The sequence below is a fragment of the Peromyscus leucopus genome, chromosome 19 (assembly GCF_004664715.2).
Source record: "Peromyscus leucopus breed LL Stock chromosome 19, UCI_PerLeu_2.1, whole genome shotgun sequence".
Lineage (NCBI taxonomy): Eukaryota > Metazoa > Chordata > Mammalia > Rodentia > Cricetidae > Peromyscus > Peromyscus leucopus.
Window position 1 is genome coordinate 83,722,906 of NC_051079.1, and position 21,774 is coordinate 83,744,679.

At 40.8% G+C, this 21,774-nt stretch overlaps 1 protein-coding gene across 2 annotated transcripts in view; it reads left to right on the top strand.

Moving 5' to 3' along the window:
• The window catches only part of Adcy2 (adenylate cyclase 2), a 373,278-nt gene that overhangs the window by 272,426 nt on the left and 79,078 nt on the right, over window positions 1–21,774 (top strand). For both annotated transcript variants that reach the window (XM_028873686.1, XM_028873687.2), the window contains exons 12-14: window positions 3,059–3,139; window positions 9,979–10,048; window positions 12,923–13,020. In XM_028873686.1, the coding sequence (XP_028729519.1) occupies window positions 3,059–3,139; window positions 9,979–10,048; window positions 12,923–13,020 (249 nt within the window). The remainder of the gene's footprint in view (window positions 1–3,058; window positions 3,140–9,978; window positions 10,049–12,922; window positions 13,021–21,774) is intronic.

Below are 21,774 nucleotides of genomic sequence, written 5' to 3' on the forward strand. Positions count from 1 at the left end.
TTCCTCGTGTGCCCTGCCACTGTCCACAATAAAATCATATTGCTGTGCTGTCTTTTTTGTTTAATTTTATGTGTTTGAGTGTTTTTGTGCATGTATTTATGTGCACCACATTCATGTAGTATCCACAGAGGCCAAAAGAGGGTGACTGAGTCCCTGGAGCTGGGGGTTCAGATGATTGGAAACTATCACATGAGTGCTGGGAACTGAACCGAGGTCCTCTGCAGTGGTAACAGGTGTTGTTAACCATGGAGCTATCACTTTGGGCCCCACTACAATTTTAATCCCATCCCCTCTATCTTTCATTTTACTGTAATACTGGAATAATTAATGTAAGGTGTTAGCACAAAAGTTAAGGCAACTTTCCGTTCCTTACAAAGCTGCCTTTGAGGTTTACAGAAATGGAAGAAAAATATAAGATCCAACATATTTCCTTATAGAATATGCAACGTATCCAACTGAAAAGTAAACACACGTGTCCAGCCTGTTTGTTTTCCCTTCCATATGACTGTTGCAATTAACTCTAATTTGTATTTTTGCGAATTTGAAATTTTAGCATTGAAATATAATACTTTCATCCTTATGTTATAAAGATGATAAGGCTCTTGGGATTTTTTTTTAAACATATTATTTTCCCATGATGGATACCATATTAAAGAGAACTTCAAGTAATCTTAAGAAGATCGTACAATATCTCTTTATCCCTAAGATACCTTGAGAAGGCATCACCTGCCTGAGGCTGGTAGGATGCTCACACATGTGTAAACAGCTCCCCTCAGGAACTTCTGCTATCTGTATTCATCACCTTGCAGCTCAGTTTCAATGGACAAGATACAGTGGGAAATGCTTCATAGGAACCCAGCATGGGGCAAAGAGGTGAATTTAGTGGCCTCTAAGCATATGGAGAGAACTCAGCTTTTGAGTCAGGCTCAACGGGCTTCCTCCCACTTCTGGGCTCTGTAACCTGGACCCTTTTCTGAGATTTTTGTCTGACTAGGACCCTGATTTCTCATGACATCTTCTGTGCCTCTTTAAGTGGACTTGCACAGGATGTAGGGTTGGACAGATCTGAGGAGGAAAACAATCTAGATGGGTGTTGACACATTGGAAAGCAGGATTAGAGCACTGAGCAGTGGGGAAACTGAGCTCAGATTCAGGGCCTAGCGGAAGGTCAGAGAAATCAGCGGTGCTGAATCAGAGGGACCTAGTCAATCAAGATGTCTTGGTGATTGGGACAACAGGTGTATAGGTGCCTTATCCTCTCCACAGTGGAGGTCGCACAAATGAGAAATCTGTGTCTACATCAGAATCATCATGGAGATAGTCAATTCAAATGACTCATCATAACATGTACTTTGTGGCTACTTCACGTTACATTTAAAATGGTGAGCCCTGCATGGGCAGTATTTACTAACACTGAGCAGATTAATGGAGCTAATACCTTAGCTTGACCTCTCAGGAAATAGGTACATTTGCCTGTGAGCCCCAAGTTAACCATGCATTTCCTTAGACATAGCCAGACTATGAAAAAGAAAACCACTGAAGTCCAGAAACTCCAGCCTCATCGTGGAAATGGAAATTTTAAATGAGGGTCTAAATACATCACTTGGAGTCTGCAAATGAGGGTGCATGTCCACACCAAATGATTGCTAAAGGTCTTTATTTAAAAAAAAAAAAATATGTAAAGGGGATGGAGGCAAGACTTGGTGGTAGAGCACAGGATGATCCTGCATAAGGCACTGTGAGTTCCCAGGACCAAACCCAAACAAAATGGGCCCTAAACCAATGTGCCTTCTTCAAATGGATTTGAATTTGGTGTACTTAAACCTCATAATTGATTTGGCTTGATGTGTACAGTTGGCTTACTTCGTGTCATTTTTGTTTTCGAATGAATTTTTTTTAAAGATTTATTTATTTAAATAATTTATGTATGAGTGCTCTATCTGCATGTATGCCTGCATGCCAGAAGAGGATATCAGATTTCATTACAGATGGTTGTGAGCCACCATGTGGTTGCTGGGAATTGAACTCAGGACCTTTGGAAGAGCAGCTACTGCTCTTAACCTCTAAGCCATCTCTCCAGCGCCCTTGACCTTTTAGAGAATGACAGACACAAAGTCAAAATATAGACTGTGGGAATACAAACATCACTGTGTCTTACTGACAGTTCTTTGAGATTTAATTACAGATAAATGATAAGTGTGACCTGATATGTTTGTTAGTGGTCTTATCTGTGTGTTTAGGCAAATAGGACCTCAGGAGAGTGCCAGTGTTATTCCAGATTAAATATACCCATTTAGTTTTGAACCATCTAGATTCCTGTGTGTGGAGACAGGCATGGCCTTTGTTTAGACTGGCTAGCAAGGGCCAACCTGTGCCTTTAATCTTTCCAGTAGATACTTAACTTTTAAAATAGATGCCAACCTCACTGTCTCCTTCATGCCATTCTCATGTGAATTATCCATCTTTGGGGGGGGGGCACTTTTAATTGGCATAGTTCACTTAGGAACTGTCTCATGATGACTGAAGATCACCTTCCCCAAGACCAAGTATGGTAATCTGTAAGTCTACAAACAGAAGCAGGCTGTCTATGAGTGTGACTTTTGCCAACCTCAGAATACTTACATTTAAGCCCAACAATTATACTAAATATATTATATATGAAATGAAACTTTAAAATGTATAAACAAAGACTGTAGCTTTGCAAATTTTTGGAAACTGGTCGAAAAATACATCAAATATAGGAATGACTAACATAATCAAATTTCTCTAGGGTTATTTCTATAGCCAGTGTGATTTAATCATAAAATGCAGTTTACTGGAGCTGCACATCCCGAGTTGGCAAGAAAGGTCCTTTCAAATCAATCACCAGGTACTCTCAGTAGTGATTTGAAAGTCCAGTGAGTTTCACAGAATAGTAAGTCAATGTATTTACCACAGTAAGCATTATCGTCAACTTCTTCAGTCCATGGTGTGGTATATGCTTTGTTACCATGAGAACTGGCCTAATGTTTATCTTCCCACTAACATTCTCACTCATAATGTTTCTGTTTTTATATAGAACTAAGTCACAGAAAAAGAGATTTGAAGAAGAATTGAATGAAAGGATGATCCAGGCAATTGACGGGATCAATGCACAAAAGTGAGTGTTTTTATCCTCAACCAGCTTATTTCAAAGTCTAATGTGTTAATTCAGTGTAACATTTTCCAAGTGTCTCCTAGCCAGCACTGCCATCCTTACCATGGCAAACCCAAGTGTCTCAGACCCTTCATTCATCAATTTCTTCCCAGTGCCCTTTGTAGTAGCTCCTGTTAGTAGGATTTCTCTCATACAATGTAAAAAACAAGTAAGTTCTGCCTAGAAAACAGCCACCTGGTCACTTAGTAACAAACAGCATGGCAAGCAGTTATACAGAGAAGAATTATGTGACAGGTCATGTGCTTTGCTTTTATTTTTTCAATTACATGATTCCCTTTCTTCCCCCCAGTCTTTCTCATGTATCCTCTTGCTCAAATCCATGGCCCATATTTGTTGGCCCACGTTGTTTGTTGTTACATAGTTTAAAATTAATAAGCATGGAGAAACCTAGATTTGTCGTGAAACTCATCTCTGTCATAAAGGAACTCACCTGTGCCATGGGAGGACTCGGCTATGTCACATAAAGTCAGCTATGACATAGGACCTCATCTGTGTTAAAGAGACTATTTCCTGTTTCATCGAGAACTCACTTGGGTCATAGAGAAAGTCGCCTGTGCCATGGAGAGACTGGCCTGTGTCATAGAGGACCTCACTTGAGTTAGAGAGGACTTAACTGTGCTGTAGAGAGACTCACCTATGTCATAGAAGACTTACCTGTGTCATGGGGTGGGGGGACTCACCTGTATAATAGGACTCAGCTGTGCCATAGAGGACCTCACCTATGTCTCAGAAGATCTAAAAACAAGCCAAAAGCAGGTGGAATATCCAGCATGCTTAGACAATTGGTACTTTTTAAATATTCAATTATAATGAGCAATGGAAGATCTACATGAGAAAAGGTTTACAGAAAATTTTCCATCTTTAAAGTAATCTACTTCACATACTACATCAAAGTTGATTTTTTGACAAATAAAATGACTTTCACCTTCAATTAATATAGCATCGTGTAAAGTTGCAAGACCTCAGTTGCCTATCTTTGCAGAATGCATGTTTGTTCTAGACTGTCCCGTATAGATATTCAGACTATGCACAGTGTTTATGAAAGAGCCACAGATGTGTGTTGTACAGCATGGGTGTCAGGCACAGCTGCCTCACAAATGGTAAACACTCCCTAGGCACAAGACAGTTAAAGGAAGATGAAGAAGTCCTCAGCCCAAACTGGCATTTAATAGTTATACCTCTTGATCTAGTTGCCTAGTTCACTCTGCACTCTAATATAAAACTGACAGTCTTAGGGATGCTGACCTGTCTAAAAATACCACAGGCAGAATGGCCTAAACAGGTATGTAGTTAATAAAACCACCACCATCCTTTACTTTTAACATAGCTTTTAGTAGAAATTTCATAAAAATGGACATCACAGCTAAAATGCATTATTAATTCTCCTATATGCTGACAATAGAAAAGAAGCACACTCAGTGATTCCTACTCAAATGCACTGGATGGGAGGAGTATCAATGTCTGTGCAGTGAGGCAACTTGATCAGGTGAGCTGCAAGAAAGATATGCAGAGTACAGTTGTCATCACCTGTCAGAGCTCCTTCGCCTGTCCAAGGTGGCAAAGCCTTCCATCAGCCTGCGTGCTGAGGGCTCATGAGCAGTGCCTGGTAGAAGCCTGACTCTGGCTTGACTTCTGCTCCAGCGGACACACTTCAGCATTCCATAAAGAAGCAAACCATGACCTGCAAGCTACCAGCAGCCAAAACCGAGGAACATGGAGAGTCGTCCAACTAGAGAGAACAGCAGGGGATGCTCTGTTCCCCCCAGAATAACACACATTAGGAGAAAGAGGACCAAGTGTCCATTGACAGAGTTTAGCACCAGCAATAATAGCAATAGTAACACTAAAATTCCAAGCTCTGACCCAGGCTCAGTGTGTGCTCAGGCAGGACCCCTACCTTCCAGGCCACTTCTGTCCTCCCAAGGGACGGGTAGCCAGTGCTATGGTGGCCTTGCTTCATTGTTAAGGTTAACTTTGAACTCTTGATTTTCTCTGCATCGTTATAATTCAGACACATGCACTTAAAAATGGCAGGTTCCCATGCAGATTTTTGCCTAAGGAATGCTTCCTGATGTCTTAACTGCTTCTGTCATAAGTTTCCCAACCGAAATAGAGAAGAACTCTGTGCTGTTCTTGAAATAGAAAAGGGAACTGTTTAAAGGGAAGCTCTTTGGCCTTTGGGTTGGGTTGGCATTGATTATGTGTTCTTGTGCCCTAACCGTTAACTCCTGTTGGTTTTGGTATAATGATCTTCTGGTTTCCACCTAAGGATGCCACTGGGATTGGATTAACAATTAGTGTTTCTTGTCCTTTATATAAAACAGTGATTTCTCTGCAGATTGGCATGTATTCAATTCAGAATCAGAGCAACAGACTCACACACCAACCTTTCTTTCCTGGATACGTGCACAGAGCTCAGGGTCAATTGCTTCTGTCTGATCTGAGATGGCCAGTCCTATCAAGTCCAGCCCTGCTCCTATGACCTCATTAACCTTAACAATACCCAGGAGGCCCCCACATCCCAGTGCAGCTGTCTTAGAGGTCAGGGCCTCAACATATAGAATGGAGGAAGACACGAACAGTTAATACACGATAGAATGGCTGCCTCTCTGCCTCATGGCTTCAGTTGTTTCAGAACTTGCCTTCTAGTGCACAGTATTCTCAGTGAGGATAGGGGAGCTGCTTCTGCCTTCTTCACACAGGCTCTTGTAATCTTTTATTTTCCCTAGACCTAGAAAGATAAATCACAGAAGCAAAACCACCATAAACTAACAGGGAAGCATGGACAGTGTAGGCTGGGCATAGTTGCGGTTTCTTTCTGCCATACGTTACATCAGATGGGAAACATCGGGAGACCATGGATACCACACATACGTTTCCTGTTCTCTCTGTTGCAACTGTCTGCCCCTTCCTCCTCTCTCCTCCCTTCCTCTCTCCTTCTATTCTCTCTTCCCCTCTTTTCCTCCCTCAATATCCTTTTGATTCCTGTCCTCTCTTGCTCTATAGCTCCAATTTCCAAAAAGAGTATCTGACCTTCTCAGCCCACATAAATTTTTTTTGTTTGTTTGTTTGTTCACTTAGCCCAATAAGTTCTGTGAAGAAAACTCGGTGGGAATACTGCAGGTCTAGCATATCAAACAGACAGGTCATAATATTAAATGTGAATGTCTTACAAGTCATTAGAGGGAATGCAGAGCCCTTCGGGGGCTTCACAGAGACTGAATCTGTGGAAACAACGTAGTCTCTTAATCCAAAGACACCAAAGTCAGATTTGTTCACTGCGTACTGCTTCAGGCAAGCCACAGGTCAGACAAGCCTTGCTGTGGGGAAAGGGAAGTGAGCATGTGGATTTGTTGGGATTAGTTGTTTCCTCGGGGACTCCTGGCTTGTGGGGTACTGTGCTGGGCTTGGGCAATGCTAGGCAGGTGAGTCCTGGTCCTGGGGCCTTCCTGTTCGCCTGCAAGACACAGGGGCTGTAAACTTAGACATGGAGGCCACACCCTGATGACAAAGGGAAACGGATTTTATTTCCAGTTTTTCAAGTTCATTCTTATTTTATTTATAATTTTCTATTTTCTGGAAGCATCTTTAAAATTATATTCTGCTGTTTTGATAAAGGGGGAAACATTTGGGGTAATTTAACTGCATGTGCTACACATGTTCTGATAAATACAGTTGTAACAGTGAGTATAATAAAATTTATTCAGGGGCCAGTAAGATAGAACAATGGGTAAAGGAGCTTGCCACCAAGCCTGACTACCTAAGTTCAATCCCCAGGACCAGAAAGAACTGATTCCCCCAAGGTATTCTCTAACTTCCATACATCAGCAGTGGCGTGTATGTGCCTAAGCGCACATGTGCACACATGCACACAAAATCCATTAAAACATAATAAAAATTAGAAGTCACATAAAATTTCATTATTATTTTACTTTTTATTTTCTGGGTATTTTAATAGAAATTAACTCTTGATTCCTAATTTAAAAATGTACAAACTGCTTCCAGAAAATAAAAATGTGTTAATAAAATAAGAGTGAACCTTAAAAAGTGGAAATAAAATCACGAGTTGAGTCCTGCAATAGTCTCATAAACTAAAGGAAAGTCTACATCAGCTGCAGTAATAAGAAATACCGACGAGGTGGTGTTTTTGAAGCCTGTAGCTCGGCCTTCGGTGAAGCAGCATGGTTGACAATTGAACTTTGGAGAGTAGCTCTCCCAGAATACGCCATTGACTCTGCAGCTCAGCTAGAAACAGGCGCTTGATAGCTCTGTCTTCTGCGTCAGTCAAGGTGACTAGGTGAAAGTCTGATAGTTAGAACAGCAAAGGTGTCTAAGACCCTGGAGGAAATCCCACCTCAGGCTTGCTCCTCTCCTGGCTGCCATGTCATTAACCATTGTCAAACATGCAAGCCCACTCCCAGAGGCCTAATCCGGACTCTTGTTGAGTGCTTGGCCGACACACCATTTCACTTCTTCTTGTTCCACGATTACTCACAAATCTCTATCCTGTATCTACCTAATTCAGTGTATTGCAAATGTGCTGTATTAAGAAATTCAGGGGGCTGGAGAGATGGCTCAGAGGTTAAGAGCACTGGCTGCTCTTCCAGAGGTCCTGAGTTCAATTCCCAGCAACCACATGGTGGCTCACTACCATCTGTAATGAGATCTGGCACCCTCCTCTGTATACATAGTAAATAAATAAATCTTTAAAAAAAAAAAAAAAAAGAAAAAAGAAATTCGGGGCCAGTAAGATGGCTAAGTGGATAAATGAGCTTGCTGCCAGGCCTGAAGGCCTGAGTTTGATCCCTGGGACCCACACAATAGAAAGCGAGAACCAGCTCCCTCAAGTTGTCCTCTGCCCTCCATATATGTGCTGTGGGCACATGTGCCCCCCAAATAAATAATAAACAAATAAATAAATGTCATTTTTAAAAAGACATTTTTGTGATTTGGTAATTGTTGAAATAGTTATATAATATTTTTGGAAATTTATGTAAAACATATTTATCTAAGATTCCTAATGCTTGTGCTCAGATAGATAGGTAGGTACATAGACACCTAAATATAAGGATAGACAGATGGGTAGATAGATAGATAGATAGATAGATAGATAGATAGATAGATAGATATAATAAAAATGCCAAACAGCCACATCTAGATGTCTATGTAAATATGTATAGTTATAAACATATGAATATATAAACATATACAGTTCCACATATTTGAGACTATTAGATTTTTCAATTAGAGAAAGTTTTACTTAAGGAAGCTTAGGAAAGTAGACATGTGCCTCCTTCAATGACTAGTGGGGCGAACCTATCAGTAATGATTTCTTCTTGGCATTTCCAGGTACTTTTCTTGATCAGATCTGGACTGTGGCTTGTGTTTCTGTAATCACAAATGTGAGAAAGTGTGTCCTTCTGTCTCACCTTTATCTCGTTTTATTGTCAAATGCATGGCCGTATCAATATCTTATGTTCTGTTCCTGTGCTCTGGGCCCAGTGTTGCTGTTGCCTGGGGTTACAGTAAGCATTCCAGTGAGAGACTTTATCCTTATACTACCCTCACTATAGCTACCTGAAGCAGATTTATGAAAGTTGATGGTGTGACAGGGTGCACACACCCATATAATTTTTATTTATTTTTCAGTATCAGGTTTATGTGCTTAATTTGTAATGTTATAGGTTTAGGTCAACATTATAAACCAATGGATCTTGATATTGGTATTTTTAGTAATTGTTAGTTGGGTATATTCATTGTACATAGGACGGGGTTCCACTAAGACATTGTCATACCAGTATATAATATATTTTGACCGTATTTCCCTCTACCCCTGTGATCCTTTATTCTCGCTTTTTTCTTCCTTCCTCAGCCCCCTCTTCCTTGATTCCTATAAACAAATTTCTATTTTAATGAGTCCAGTAACTATGGAAATCAGAATGGAGGTCCCTGAAAAAAACTAAAAATATGATATGTCTATATATGACCTGATTATGCCATTCCTCGGAATATACCCAAGGGACTCTTAAGTCAACAGATCATGCTTGCACATAAATCTTTATTTTCAGCAACTTTTTGAAAACTTTCTTCTGACATGGTTTTTACTATCAAAATGACATTAAAGGATTTTTGTTGAGTGCTTGCCATAATCTGAGCACTGAGTGCTGCATACAGCGCTTCCCATGGCGAAGGAGAAGGGGCCTCTCTAGGCCCTGAGTCCTCCAGCAGAGGCAGCCACCATTGGGCTCCAGGACCGCCTATGTCTACATACAACCTGATTATGACATTCCTAGGAATATACCCAAAGGACTCTTAAGTCAACAGATCACGGCAATGCTTGCACATAAATCTCTATTTTTAGCATTTCTTTTGAAAACTTCATTCCAACATGGTTTTTACTCTCTTGAGATGGGAAAGATGATAATAGAAGGATTTTGGGGTTAGTGTGGATGAAGTGTGGACATGGTTGTATCCTTGGAATGACTTCTTTTTAGCTATTTAATTTGGTTAAATTTAGTTTCAATTTAATATGACAATTATAATATATGATTTTCCCAAAAGGCCATTGTGTGGCTAGGCATGTTACACTTACAGATCCTGCTATATTTGTAGCCATTTGTAGTTTGCAAACCAAATAAGTTAGCATTATATACTAAAAAGATACTCAGTTTAGCATGGTTTACATTCAAGAAAGAACAACACTGGATTTTTTTTTTTATTTTTGTAAATACTTTCAGATTCTTGGTTAGATGTTTGATGTCATCTGTCTTTCTCATTTCCAGGCAATGGCTCAAGTCTGAAGACATTCAAAGAATTTCCCTGCTTTTCTATAACAAGAATATAGAAAAAGAAGTAAGCCATTTTTTCCTCCTAAAATTATATGATTTTCTTTCTGAAATAGTAGTTTTGATTTCATTCATGAAACTGAGTGGATATTTTTAATATAGTTTTCAGTTAAATACTTTACTAATATCTGTGTTTGAAACTTTTATTGGATTTGTTCTTTGACAATTTCAGACTTATACACAGGGCATTCTGATTTCTGCAACCCCCAAACTGCACTGCATCTAACTGGGCCGGGAATACCTGGACCAACTCTGCTGCTCCCAGGCACGCTTTCAGCACATTTCTTTTTTCCAAACTCTTTTTTTTTTTTTTTTTTGGCCCTCTGGTATTTTCTGCAGTCCTAGTAGTAAATGATGCATGGCTGAAATTCAGAAAGAACGGGAAGAGCTAATAGCTAATGTCTGACTGGTTTTAGTGTGAAATTTTCTCAGAAAAGCCTTTAAAACCATGGTTCTCAACCTTCCTGATGCTGCAACCCTTTAATTTAACATTTCCTCATGTTGTGCTGACCCCCAACCATAAAATTGTTTTCATTGCTACTTCATAACTGTAATTTTGCCACTGTAGTGAGTCGTAATAGAAACATCGGTATTTTCTGATGGTCTTAGGTGACCCTGTGAAAGGGACTCATTCAACCCCAAAGGCATTGAGACCCATAGGTTGAGAATCACTGATTTAAAAGAAAAAAAAAATGTTCCTAATAAACTGGCAATGTCATTACACAAATTGTTCTAATGTTGACATCTGGCCACTGTGTTAAGGATATTAGAAAACTCGAACATTTAAGTTTGCTGCATCTAAATATTTTGGCACCATGATTCTTAGTGAACCGGTTTAGGCTCAAATAAGCAGCAGGTGTTTGATTTTTACAGATTTGTTAAGCACAGGTTAAAAAAATCATCCAGGAAGGATGCGTGGTTCTGTTAGCCACCTGCACCCACTCACCTCTGATTTTGTGTTGATCAGAGAAAGAACAGGAGTCAGAGGTCATGTCCATCACCCAACCACGTAATTACAAGCTCAGTTTGAGCAAAATGCTTAGGTTACTGGCAGCATGCTCAACTGTTAGGAAAATTCTGCTCGAAACACTCAGTTCATTGTTTCATAAAAACTGAATGAAAACATCAAAACATTAAAAGTCTTTCCAAAGTCCATGAAAGTTGGATTTTATAGGCACATGCAACTGGTCAAGAAGGTCAGTTGCCACCTTCTCAGTTAAATACTTTGTCTACAAATTGTTGCCAAATTAATACTTAATACACTCTTACCCCTGAGTGATGCTAACAGATACAGAAGGCTGTTTATTACTTAAAACTGTCACACTATGAAGATACTGAAGGCTGTTTATTCTTCAGCTGTCACACTATTCCTTCCTGCTAGAAGCCCTTGGTTAATACCAAAAAGCAGTTCCATCTCAACACAAAGCCCTGGAGAAGTTCAAAGATAAGGAAGGAATGGAATGCCTGAGATCTAATCACATTCCAGCAATTATGCTAATACAGAGCCTTCATCAGCATGCAAATCGTCCTGGCTATTAAGTCACAAAATTCAGGAGGAGAGACATTCTCCTAAGGAGAAGGTAATCATCATTAGGAATGCAGCTTTTGAGCAACTGTACACACACTCCCCGTGTGTACGTATCCACAGATGCCAACACTCAGGCAAAGTCAAGAGAACGCTAGGATTGAAGGACTCGCTCATCCACCTACCCACAGCATGCACTCCTTGTAAAGGGGGAGAGAATACAGCAAGACATGTGGACAAAGAATCATCAAGAGACCTGAGGGAGAGGTGTCTTCTAACACCAAAACCTGAGCGGCTGAAACCCAAGAACTGCATCCGATTCTTCCTAACTTGGGAAACAGGCTAGGCCGACATAGACGATAGAACCTGGGAGCATTTGCAAGAAGTTACAGTGCCATTTCACAAAGCTTTGCCTCCCTTAATCTTGTTATGAACTCGGTTTGGGAAATCAGTGTAGCTTCCTATGTAGAAGGCTGCCTTCCGTCTTCCTGCTGCAGATCCTAGGGCTTCATATTAAGTGAGTCCCTTAGCACATTAATCATCAATATTAATGTGAACTCCGGTCTGCAGTTCCTTCAACCAGAAACAGGGACAGAAATAGTTTCTGCCTCCCTGTGGGTCTGTTAGCAGGGTTGTGCATTTAGGACCTAAAGCACTCAGAGTTGTCAATTAGAAACAGAGGCCGTCGTCACCACCACCCGCCACCATCATCCTTGATACAGTGGTGTCTGGCTTTGTGTTCCTGACTAATCAACCAGGAGCAGTCCTGGAGAGACAGCCAGCGTGGTCAGTCTGTGGTCCTGCATGGTAGACAGAACCCCTACTGAAGGTGCTGGACAAGAGAAAGGAGACCCACTGGGCCACCCTCGGAACCAGTCCTACACACCTTTTGTCTTCTACCTTCATCCAAACTCTAAGTAGCATTGAGATAAATAAGGAAGTAAAATGCATATGTCTGTCATTTTCTTGGTGGTGTTTTAAAGTGTTATTATTTGGAAAGTCATTTCTTTTCCCCAAATAATGCCAGAGTAGGGGAACTGGGGCCCAGGTGAGATCCACTGAGCCCTTCCACTCAGCTTCTTCTGGGGTGTTTCCTTCCTTTACTGGCTTGACTCTATCGCATATAAGTAGGTTCCCAGCTCTTACACTCAAATATGGCAGCCTGCGTAAGACACTCACAGTTCGTCTGGAGGGAGGACGCCCTGCCTGAGGTGGAAGCCACAGCTTGTTTCTGCTGAAATCTGCGACTTCCAAGCGTCCCTCGTCCCAGATGCAGTGAAGAGGCTGGGTGGCTGGGTGCAGCTCCTCTCCACGGCGCCCCTCCACCGTTTCTCACTGTGTCCCTTTCCTCTTCAGTACCGAGCCACTGCATTGCCCGCCTTCAAGTACTACGTGACCTGTGCCTGCCTCATCTTCCTCTGCATCTTCATCGTGCAGATTCTTGTACTGCCAAAGTAAGTCCATCAGCCCACCCGCTGGGGATGCTCAGCGGGGGCAGCTCTCCGTGGGAGTCTGCGTTCATCTAAAGGATATGCAAGAATACTAATTTACAAACGGAGGGGCCATTAACCACATCACAGCACTGGTGAGGCTAAGGCTTAGTGATAATAATACTAGATTTTCATATATGGCTATTCTGACTTTCATTATATAATTTTTTGTAAATAAATTTGACCTTTATTTTTTTTGATCTGGGTATTACTCTGATGCCCAGTCTAAAAAAAAATTAGACCAATATATTTTATCTACAAAGAGCTTGATTGCAAGGTATTTTGATTTCTTGCAATACCAGGGACCAGACCATAAGTATGTGATTTGAGTGCTCTACCATGATGCCGAATCCCCAGACCAAAACTGGTGCCATTTCTAATGTTTTTAATGCCATTGTTGGGGCTGAAGAGATGACTTGGTGGGAAAGTGCTCTCTGGGCAACCATGAGGAGCTGACTTTGGATCCCAAAACACCCACAGTAAAAGCTCACTCTGAAAACAAGTCCTGCATCCCCAGGCGCTAAGTGGGGGTGCTCAGAGACAAGTGGATCCTGGGATCTTCAACCCCAGCCCTGGCTGCAGGGGTCGGAGACAAAGGAATCTTAGGATCTTTGGGGTAGCTATTCTAGCCAAAATGACAAGCTTCGGGTTCAGTGAGAAGCTCTGTGTCGAAATGATAATGTAGCGAGCAGTAGAGGAAGGTTACTGGTGTAGACTTCTGGCCTTCACAGCACACAGCATGAAAGAGCACACGTGCATATGTGCATGTATGTGCGCACACAGTGCCATTATTGGACGAAAGGGCAACACCTGCTCTGGGCATGTCCACTCCTCTATTATTTGTACATTCTCTGAGTCATGCACCCTCCTTTTGTCTTAAATCTACCCTCTGTGATAGGTCAGAGTCCAGCTGGTCTTAAGAGAGACATAGACACAGGGTGGAGAATCGGAGCCAAGCAGGAAATCTGCCCCATACTCTAGGTTGGATTCCTTCCGGCTCCACCCACTCTCAGAAAACATTCGATTGTAACTGGGGAAATTGGTGTCTCATCTTAGAGTTATTAGTCTCGTTAATAAAAGAATTTGAGAAAAGACTCGGAAGAAAGCTTGAAGACAGTTTTATTTGAGTTTGAAAGAAAAAAAAAGCAGGAGAATTCCTGGAGGAAAAGGATAGAAAAGAAGAAGAGAGAAACCCATGCCATTTGTTAGCAACTTGGGGGATAGAAATGTTGGGGTGGGGTGGGACTTTAGGGAAAATGAGGATGCCTTAAGTACCTGGGCTTTGGCCAGTATCTAAAAAAAAAGGAGGTGGAGAGAAGGAAAAGTTACATTTTTCTAAGTAATTCATAAAAATCAGGTATGCTTAACCCAGCGCTCACCGAGTGACTGTCCCGAGGGCTGAGTTTCTGAGAAGGAAAAGCATGTTAGTCCTCCCATCTCTTTCTCTTGGCTGTTCAGGTGATTGACAGGCCCGGCTGGATTAACACTTGTGGTCTGGGGTATCTTAAAATGTTAGGTCTCCATCCACGAACAGGACAGATTCCAGGCTCTTGAAAGGGAAAATAGCTATTGGTCATTCCTAACGGTCATCAACAGCTCACTGCTAAAGGTTTCTATAACAACCCTTCCTACAAAGAAGTAGCCTGGCATCATTTAGGAGATGTGTTGAAACCAGGGCTAGATGCAGTCCATCTCCACCATGAAAACCCGAGATCCAGTTCCAAAGCTGTTCACCAGACAGGAGCAGAGTCTGGACCAGCGTTCTGATCATGTCCGCACATGGAGCCAAAGCGGGGCGTTGCTCAGGACCCCGATCCCCTCCCGCCTGTGGGGTCTCTAGCCTAAGCTGCCTGTCCAGTTTTGCTCTACAGCCTTCGCCACCCTGATTCCTAAAGGACCCTTCCTCACACACTTTCTTAACATGGTTGTCTCCAGAGAAGATGACTCTCTTTATATTTTAAATGAAATCTTCAGAAACTCATCATTCTTATAATAAATGGATATAGAGAAAATTTTCTGAAATAGGTTTTTCTCTTGTCGCTGCCTATTCTGTAGGAGCCCAAAAGCCATTTTCAATCTACCAGAATTCAACGGTGTGCTGCAACTTATCCTGTGTAGTGCAGCGAGGATTTGTGGGCAGCTGAACTGCTTAGATTGAGTGGCGGCTTTTTTCAGATGAAGATGCTTAACAATTAGAAGCAAATGCTGTCTTTCTCTCTATACTGCAAAGGGTTTTATCCCGGGCGCTGAGCCAAAACAATGCCATTTATAGGAGAAATAGCAAGGCAAGGCATTATTTATGTGTACAGTTTCCTCAGCTATCTCCCCAGTTTTGGAGGGGTTCCCGCCAGATTTCCTCTTTTCCCACAAATTAGCGTCGGCAGGCATGAGCCAAAGGCACCCTTCTCCGCTTGAAAAAAAATCGTCAGTGAAATTCCCCACTGTCAGCTGATCAGCCTTCCATTCAAATATGCCAACAAATTAAATTCCTTTCTAGTACCAGGCCTGCACCAGCTGGTACATGAGAGAAATGTTCGCCCTCTCCACAGAATGCCAGGGAGCAGAGACATGTTGGTGGACTCACGATCGCCCAGGGAGCTGGAGCCTCACTGCTACTGTTGAGGACATAAGTTCATTCATTTTCCTGCATCTGCCCATTATGTGAGTCTCTACATTACCCACAACCAAAGTGATGTAGGGGCTGTCACTCTCTGGAAGGAGCTGGAAACATAAATGGCTATTTTGAAAACATCCCTAAAGAATGCAAAGACTGAGGGGGAAAAACACTTCACAGTTCTCAGTGTTAAGAGAGGCATTGCAAATAAGAATTCTTAAAAATTAAAAAGGAAAAAATATGACATTATATCACACCCTGTCATCTTGCAGTGTTGGATTTGATTTTCTTGTCTCTGGTATTCTGCTACATCTTGATGGACCCAAGGAAAGTCCATTCTCTCAAATTTCATCACATACTTGTTTTTACATTGAAAACATAGGTTGACCACTGACCATGAGTCCACACAGGCCACCTTCCCTATGGGTGCTGGCAGATGCAAGCCCAGAGCAAGGCTCCTGCTGCCCAGGCTCAGGGCCATGCCTTTCTCAAAAGTCTTGGTGTATTGCCTTTCTCCCTTCACTTCTCTTTCATAGGAGCCCTGTCTCTTTCTATTTAAATGGCGTTTGCTTTGAAATGTTTCAAAGACACAGAAAAGGACAAAGAGTAATGTCACAAGCACCCCAGTGTTCCCAGCACAGACCTTTCAAATGCTAAACCTGTGTCCTGTATGGTGCAGATGTGGTCCTTCCTCTGGGTACTGTTTGGATTTAGGTGTGTTTCCTTAATCGTCTTTCTAACGTGCTCAGTCTTACTTCATATGAACGTGATTTTGTTCAGTTGATATTTTTATTGTATTTGCTTGAGAATGCTTTCATCTCTGCCATCTTACCTTGTGCTGACTGTATTTGGATCCATATTCCTAACTTTTAAAGGATTAATTGATTCTGTGACTCTTGACTGGTTCTGAAGCATGGATGTCGGCAGACACAGTTCATTGGAATGCATCCTGTTCCCTGTTGTTGCCATCTCACTGCGTGCCTTTGTAGGAAGTCTGCCTTCTCGGAGTCCTTGAAGGGCTTTCATCTCTTCTGGTGTCTTAGTATAGGTGTACATCTGTTCCTGTACACCTGAGTGACCAGTGTAGCCTCTCCTGTTTTTGCTGAGTTTCTGAGATGCCCGCTTTTTGTCTCCATACACATTGCTTCCCGTCAATCCCAGCGCTTCCTGACTGTACATTGTTTCCAATCTGAGCTGCAAGCTATATGGTTTTTCCTTCAGGTTCCACTGATGTGAGTGTTTGTGTTTCATTTAGATTCCATATCCATCTTTCATAATTCCAATGTGTATCTACTGGGTTCTTGTGAAAGTATGACATTTATAGTTATGGTATGACAGTTATAGTTTGTGTATGGATTTTGAACATTTCTTTCATCTGCTGCAACAATATTGTTGGTTTTGTTCCATTACTTATGGCTCATAAATACATGGGTTGTGCCATTTGGTCTGTTGACTATCTCATGGAGGTGTTCCCTTCACTATTTCTAATTTAGACATGATTTCATTGCAAGGACTCTGGCTCTCAGTCACCCCATCCATTCTTTGTTATAAAGGCATCATCATGAGGTGGTTTTTGGTGCCAACTACCTCTGGGATTCACTTGTTCGAGGTGCCACCTTTGGTTACATCCCTAGATGGAGATGGCTGTACTTTGTGTCCTTGGCATGGAATGAGACTGGGGATCTTGAATGTCTATGATGCCTTTTCTACTTAGGGCCCCAGATAGTATTCTTCCCTCGAGATTTCCAGGCCTGCTTTCTACTCTGGTAGGTACAGTACTTCATAGCCCTGACTTCACTGAAGTAGCTCAACTCCAGTTCACAATTAATCAAATTTCTGGATGCATCCCTTACTCTGGTAGATGTTAAATCTCAGACTATACAGACCCCACCAGCCCTGGGTTCCCTTGGGCCTATCAGGCGTCAGTGCCCCTCAGTGTTTAATGCCATTCTTGGAGCTAAGAATTTTATTTCTTACCTAATTTGTATGAAAAAAATAATTGGTTGCATTGTTTGAAGCATTTTCACTGAAACTCATACATCTCACCTCTGCTGACACACCCGTACTTGATTTCTGACTTGGTCATCTTCTAGCAAGGCTGTGTCTTCTTCAGCACCCACCCTCATAGTGCATGCATGTCTGTGAATTTGTGATTTTTGAATTTTAATTAATAAGTGATCATTGTATGTATATATGGCACATGGTGTGATATTTTGATAATTATAGGTAGGGGATAAATTAAAAATGAAGGTAGTTATATCTATTACCTGATAAATTTTTTCTAAATCAAGAAAGGCAAGCAGTGATTAGGAATGAGTGAGTGAGCATATAATGAATGACTAACAGAGGAATTTTGTTTTTACTTGGAAATGGTCAGTGGAGGAAAGCATTTTCTGGAAAGAGATTCTGGAACCTTCTTTACCTAGCCAAAATCTTTGGAACCTCCTCTGGTTTCAGGACTGAGTAGACTTAATTGGCTCCTCTTTGCAGGTTGTTCTTCCTGCACTGCATATGTATAATTTTACTGCAGATACACACTTCTTTCAAAACCAAATAATATTCAAACACAGAGCACTTTTGCATGTTTCATTATTTTATTCAAATTATCTGTCAAATTCAATGACTGTGTTAATCCAGGCATTGTGAAAATTGTTGAAGCAAGGATAAGTTTTTCTAATAATGTTTAGTTAGATATCTTGTGCTTCATTATCCCAAGCTAAGCTAATAACAATGATACTTCACTTAAGAAAATTTAATAGCAAAATTACAACCTCAGAACGATTGTTTCTACATAGACTCTGTCAATTTCCTTATTCATTTAAAAATTTATTTTCAGTAATTCTTTAATACTTTTTCAAAAGGCCATTTTTTAGCATTATCCCAAAAGAGGAAAATAACAGGAAAGAATGTGAAAGTATTATCATTCATACCCAGTAGAAATAGACTTGATTCCTTTGGCTGTGACAGTAGGAAATAACTACAGTAGAGGCCGTTTGCTTTTAGAATACACCTCAGAAGAGCAGGCATATGATGAGTTACAAGAAGCAGTGTCGAGGCAGGTTGTGCGGACTCCTGTACTGTGGCCCACCGTAAGAGCTATTGATGAATAGTGCTCTGATAAGCCATGGAGGAGTTGAAGCAGACGTCATGATCTGGATGTGCTTTGCAGTGATGTGTTTGCTTTTCTGGAGCAGGAAAGAAACGGGACTGAGTACGATGTGGCTTGCATGGAGATGGCACTGAACAGGATGAAAATGGACAAGTTCTGAGCTGCAGTATAGTGATGCAGATGGGTCTTGCTGCTTCATTAGAAATAAAAATTATCAGATGACTGTTATGTGGATATGAAGATTATCCGAGCTCTGTTTGTGTGCTTCATTTGAGAAGCTAGAATAGCCTACCATTCTACAGAAAGAAAGCATCCCGTGGAAGGGACAGATTTGAGGGAAAATGTGGATCCCAGGGCTCATGTTTTACACTAAGGATGTGTGCATGCATTAGACACCAGGTGCTTGTGTTTCAGGAAGGAAGAAAGTTTGTGAATTTTGGGATGATGGAAGAAGCTGCATTGAGGTACAATCTGGAAAATTTATTACTCAGGTAGACTTTAAGTCTAGGGAAAGGGTTTGAATTCATGGAGTTAGACAGTGAGAAAGAGTGTGCGCTTTCATAGGATCAAACATGTTGGGAAGTTCAAACCTTTGGTCTGTATTATAGCCATGAAGGGAAACTTTGCTAGCCAATAATAAGCTTTTTTCTCTCTCCATATTTGAGGACATCCAGGTGGTCTGAACACCTCAAAGCTGAGTCTAGTCATCAGGAAGCCAGCTACTGTGGCAACAACCATATGAATTCCTTTCCCTTTCCTGAACTTACACTTCTTTTCTGGTTTTGGTTGTTGCTGAAGTCCCTTTCATTTTGAAGTTGTATCATTTATCTATAAAGGAGACTTCCAATTGTTTCATGAGGACTTATAGTTAAGCGTTCTTTCCCCTCCACCATTCCCCTTGATGAATGCCATTCAGAAGTTCTGAATAGAGTAGAACAGCCTTCCTTGGAGGGACATGTCAGGGTGGTGAGGAAAAGAGGGCACATGTCTTATCGCCTTGAGTTAAATTCCAGAGGAAGGCATCCGTGTCTATCCAATGCAATGGCTTATGATAAGTATGAATTGTAGGCTTTGAGAGAGAGCGTGCTTCTGCTGAGTTATTCTCCCCCAAAATGAGTGGCTCTGCCTTTGTTAGGGCCACCTTTATTTCATGAAGGCAAAATCATAGAAGGGAAAGGCCTTTGTCTCCAATCAGCCTTTTCCATGAATGTAACAATATACCTGATTAAAGTGCCAAAGTCAAACATCATCACTAAAAGCTGTAATTTTTCTTGCTTCATGGCAAGGAAGAGTCAAACTTACTTTTCAGTAAGTATATAAATCAATTATACTCATGTGTTTAAAAGAAACAGCCTTTGCAACAAGAATGTTAATTGAAATTGATTAAGTTGCACAAACATCTTGGTACACTTAATGGGCCAGAGCATGCTTTTGAAAGAACAAGCTGGATAAATGGTGGTAATTAAGAGCTTTTGGCCAACCACTACTTTGACTTGTGCTATTTCTTGTTCCCTGGTGTCTTCTATTACAAAGTACCATTGAATTCATAGTTTGTAAACAACAGGAATTTATCTCAAAGTATTTTAGGAAGCAGAAGTCTGTTTTCAGGGTGGCAGCATGGATAAGTCTGATAAGGAACTTCTTATGGTTGGAGACTCACTCCATTCTGATGATCTACTCACATCCCACACAAGCATTCAGTACATAAACAACCTTAGAAGAGACAGATGTCTATATGAACAATAATGACAGCTGTGACAATGTTTTCTGCTTTAAGGATTTAGGAAAATTACATTAGTAGGTTCTCTCGAGGGTCTGTGACCTCTCCAGTAAACAGGAAGTTGGCTAGGTTTTAGTACTAGGCATGATTTCCCTCCTATTGAGTGGGCCTAAAGTCCAATTAACAGCTATTGATTACCCCAGAGATAAACATGCCACTATTGTAAAACTGAGGGTATCTTTCAGTGCTGGTCATTATTGTGGTGTGTAGGTTTGACAACTGGGTAGGATTGTTTTTCTTCCTTGGCAGCTTGCATGGCACCTTTGGACACTTTGAGAGCTGGTCCACTCCTTGCTCTACAGACAAGGATGGTATTGGAGGAAAATTATCATCTTCCTGATTACCATTTCATGAAACAATAAACCAAACTACATATTTTCTCCAACTTTACATGAAATATTGACCAATATATAACTTGTACAAACTCAGAAAAGCCCCCAACAGGTTTGATAAAGATTGAAATAAATTAGAAAACGTTAAAATCCTAGAGTCAGATATATAAGCATACCAAAATCAAATAATAAATAACCAACATTATCTAAATATCTAAAATATCCCTGTGTATTTTGATCCTAGGCTATTTGCCTTTGAATAAGCTGGAAGTCTACTGAAAAATCATAAGAGAAATTCTTAAATGTTTAAATAGTAACAGGTCATATATTAAAATATGCGAAATATAGTAAATGAAGTATGTGAATGGTAGAGATTCTTGCTTTAAAGCATTAGGGGATTGGGAAGAGAGGAGGGAGGGGATACTGTAAAATCTGTGGTCACAAAAAGAATTTAAGATGCAGTTCTATACAAAGAATTTTTCACATACATTTAATTAACTGCTTATCTATAAAGGGCGCAGGTGCATTTATAAAATACAGCAAATCTTCTGTAAAACATCTCCTGGGAATATACATGAGACCTTAGATGTGCTTTTAAAGGTAGAGGTAGTCAGCCCCAATGCATATTCAGTACCCACGTCTTTGTAGTGAACTGAGTTGCATTGTGTATTGCTCGTTTTGTGGCCATAGTACAGCAAAGCATGCAAGTATATGCCAATAACATATTTCATATAAACAAGATTGATGTGATACTATCAAAAATATTGGAAATAATTATGCATTGAATTTTCAGGTCTATTATCTTACTGTATTCATCTTACTCCATGATTAAATGTTCCTAAGCTCTTTTTCATATAAATCTTCGTGCATTACAATATAGTAT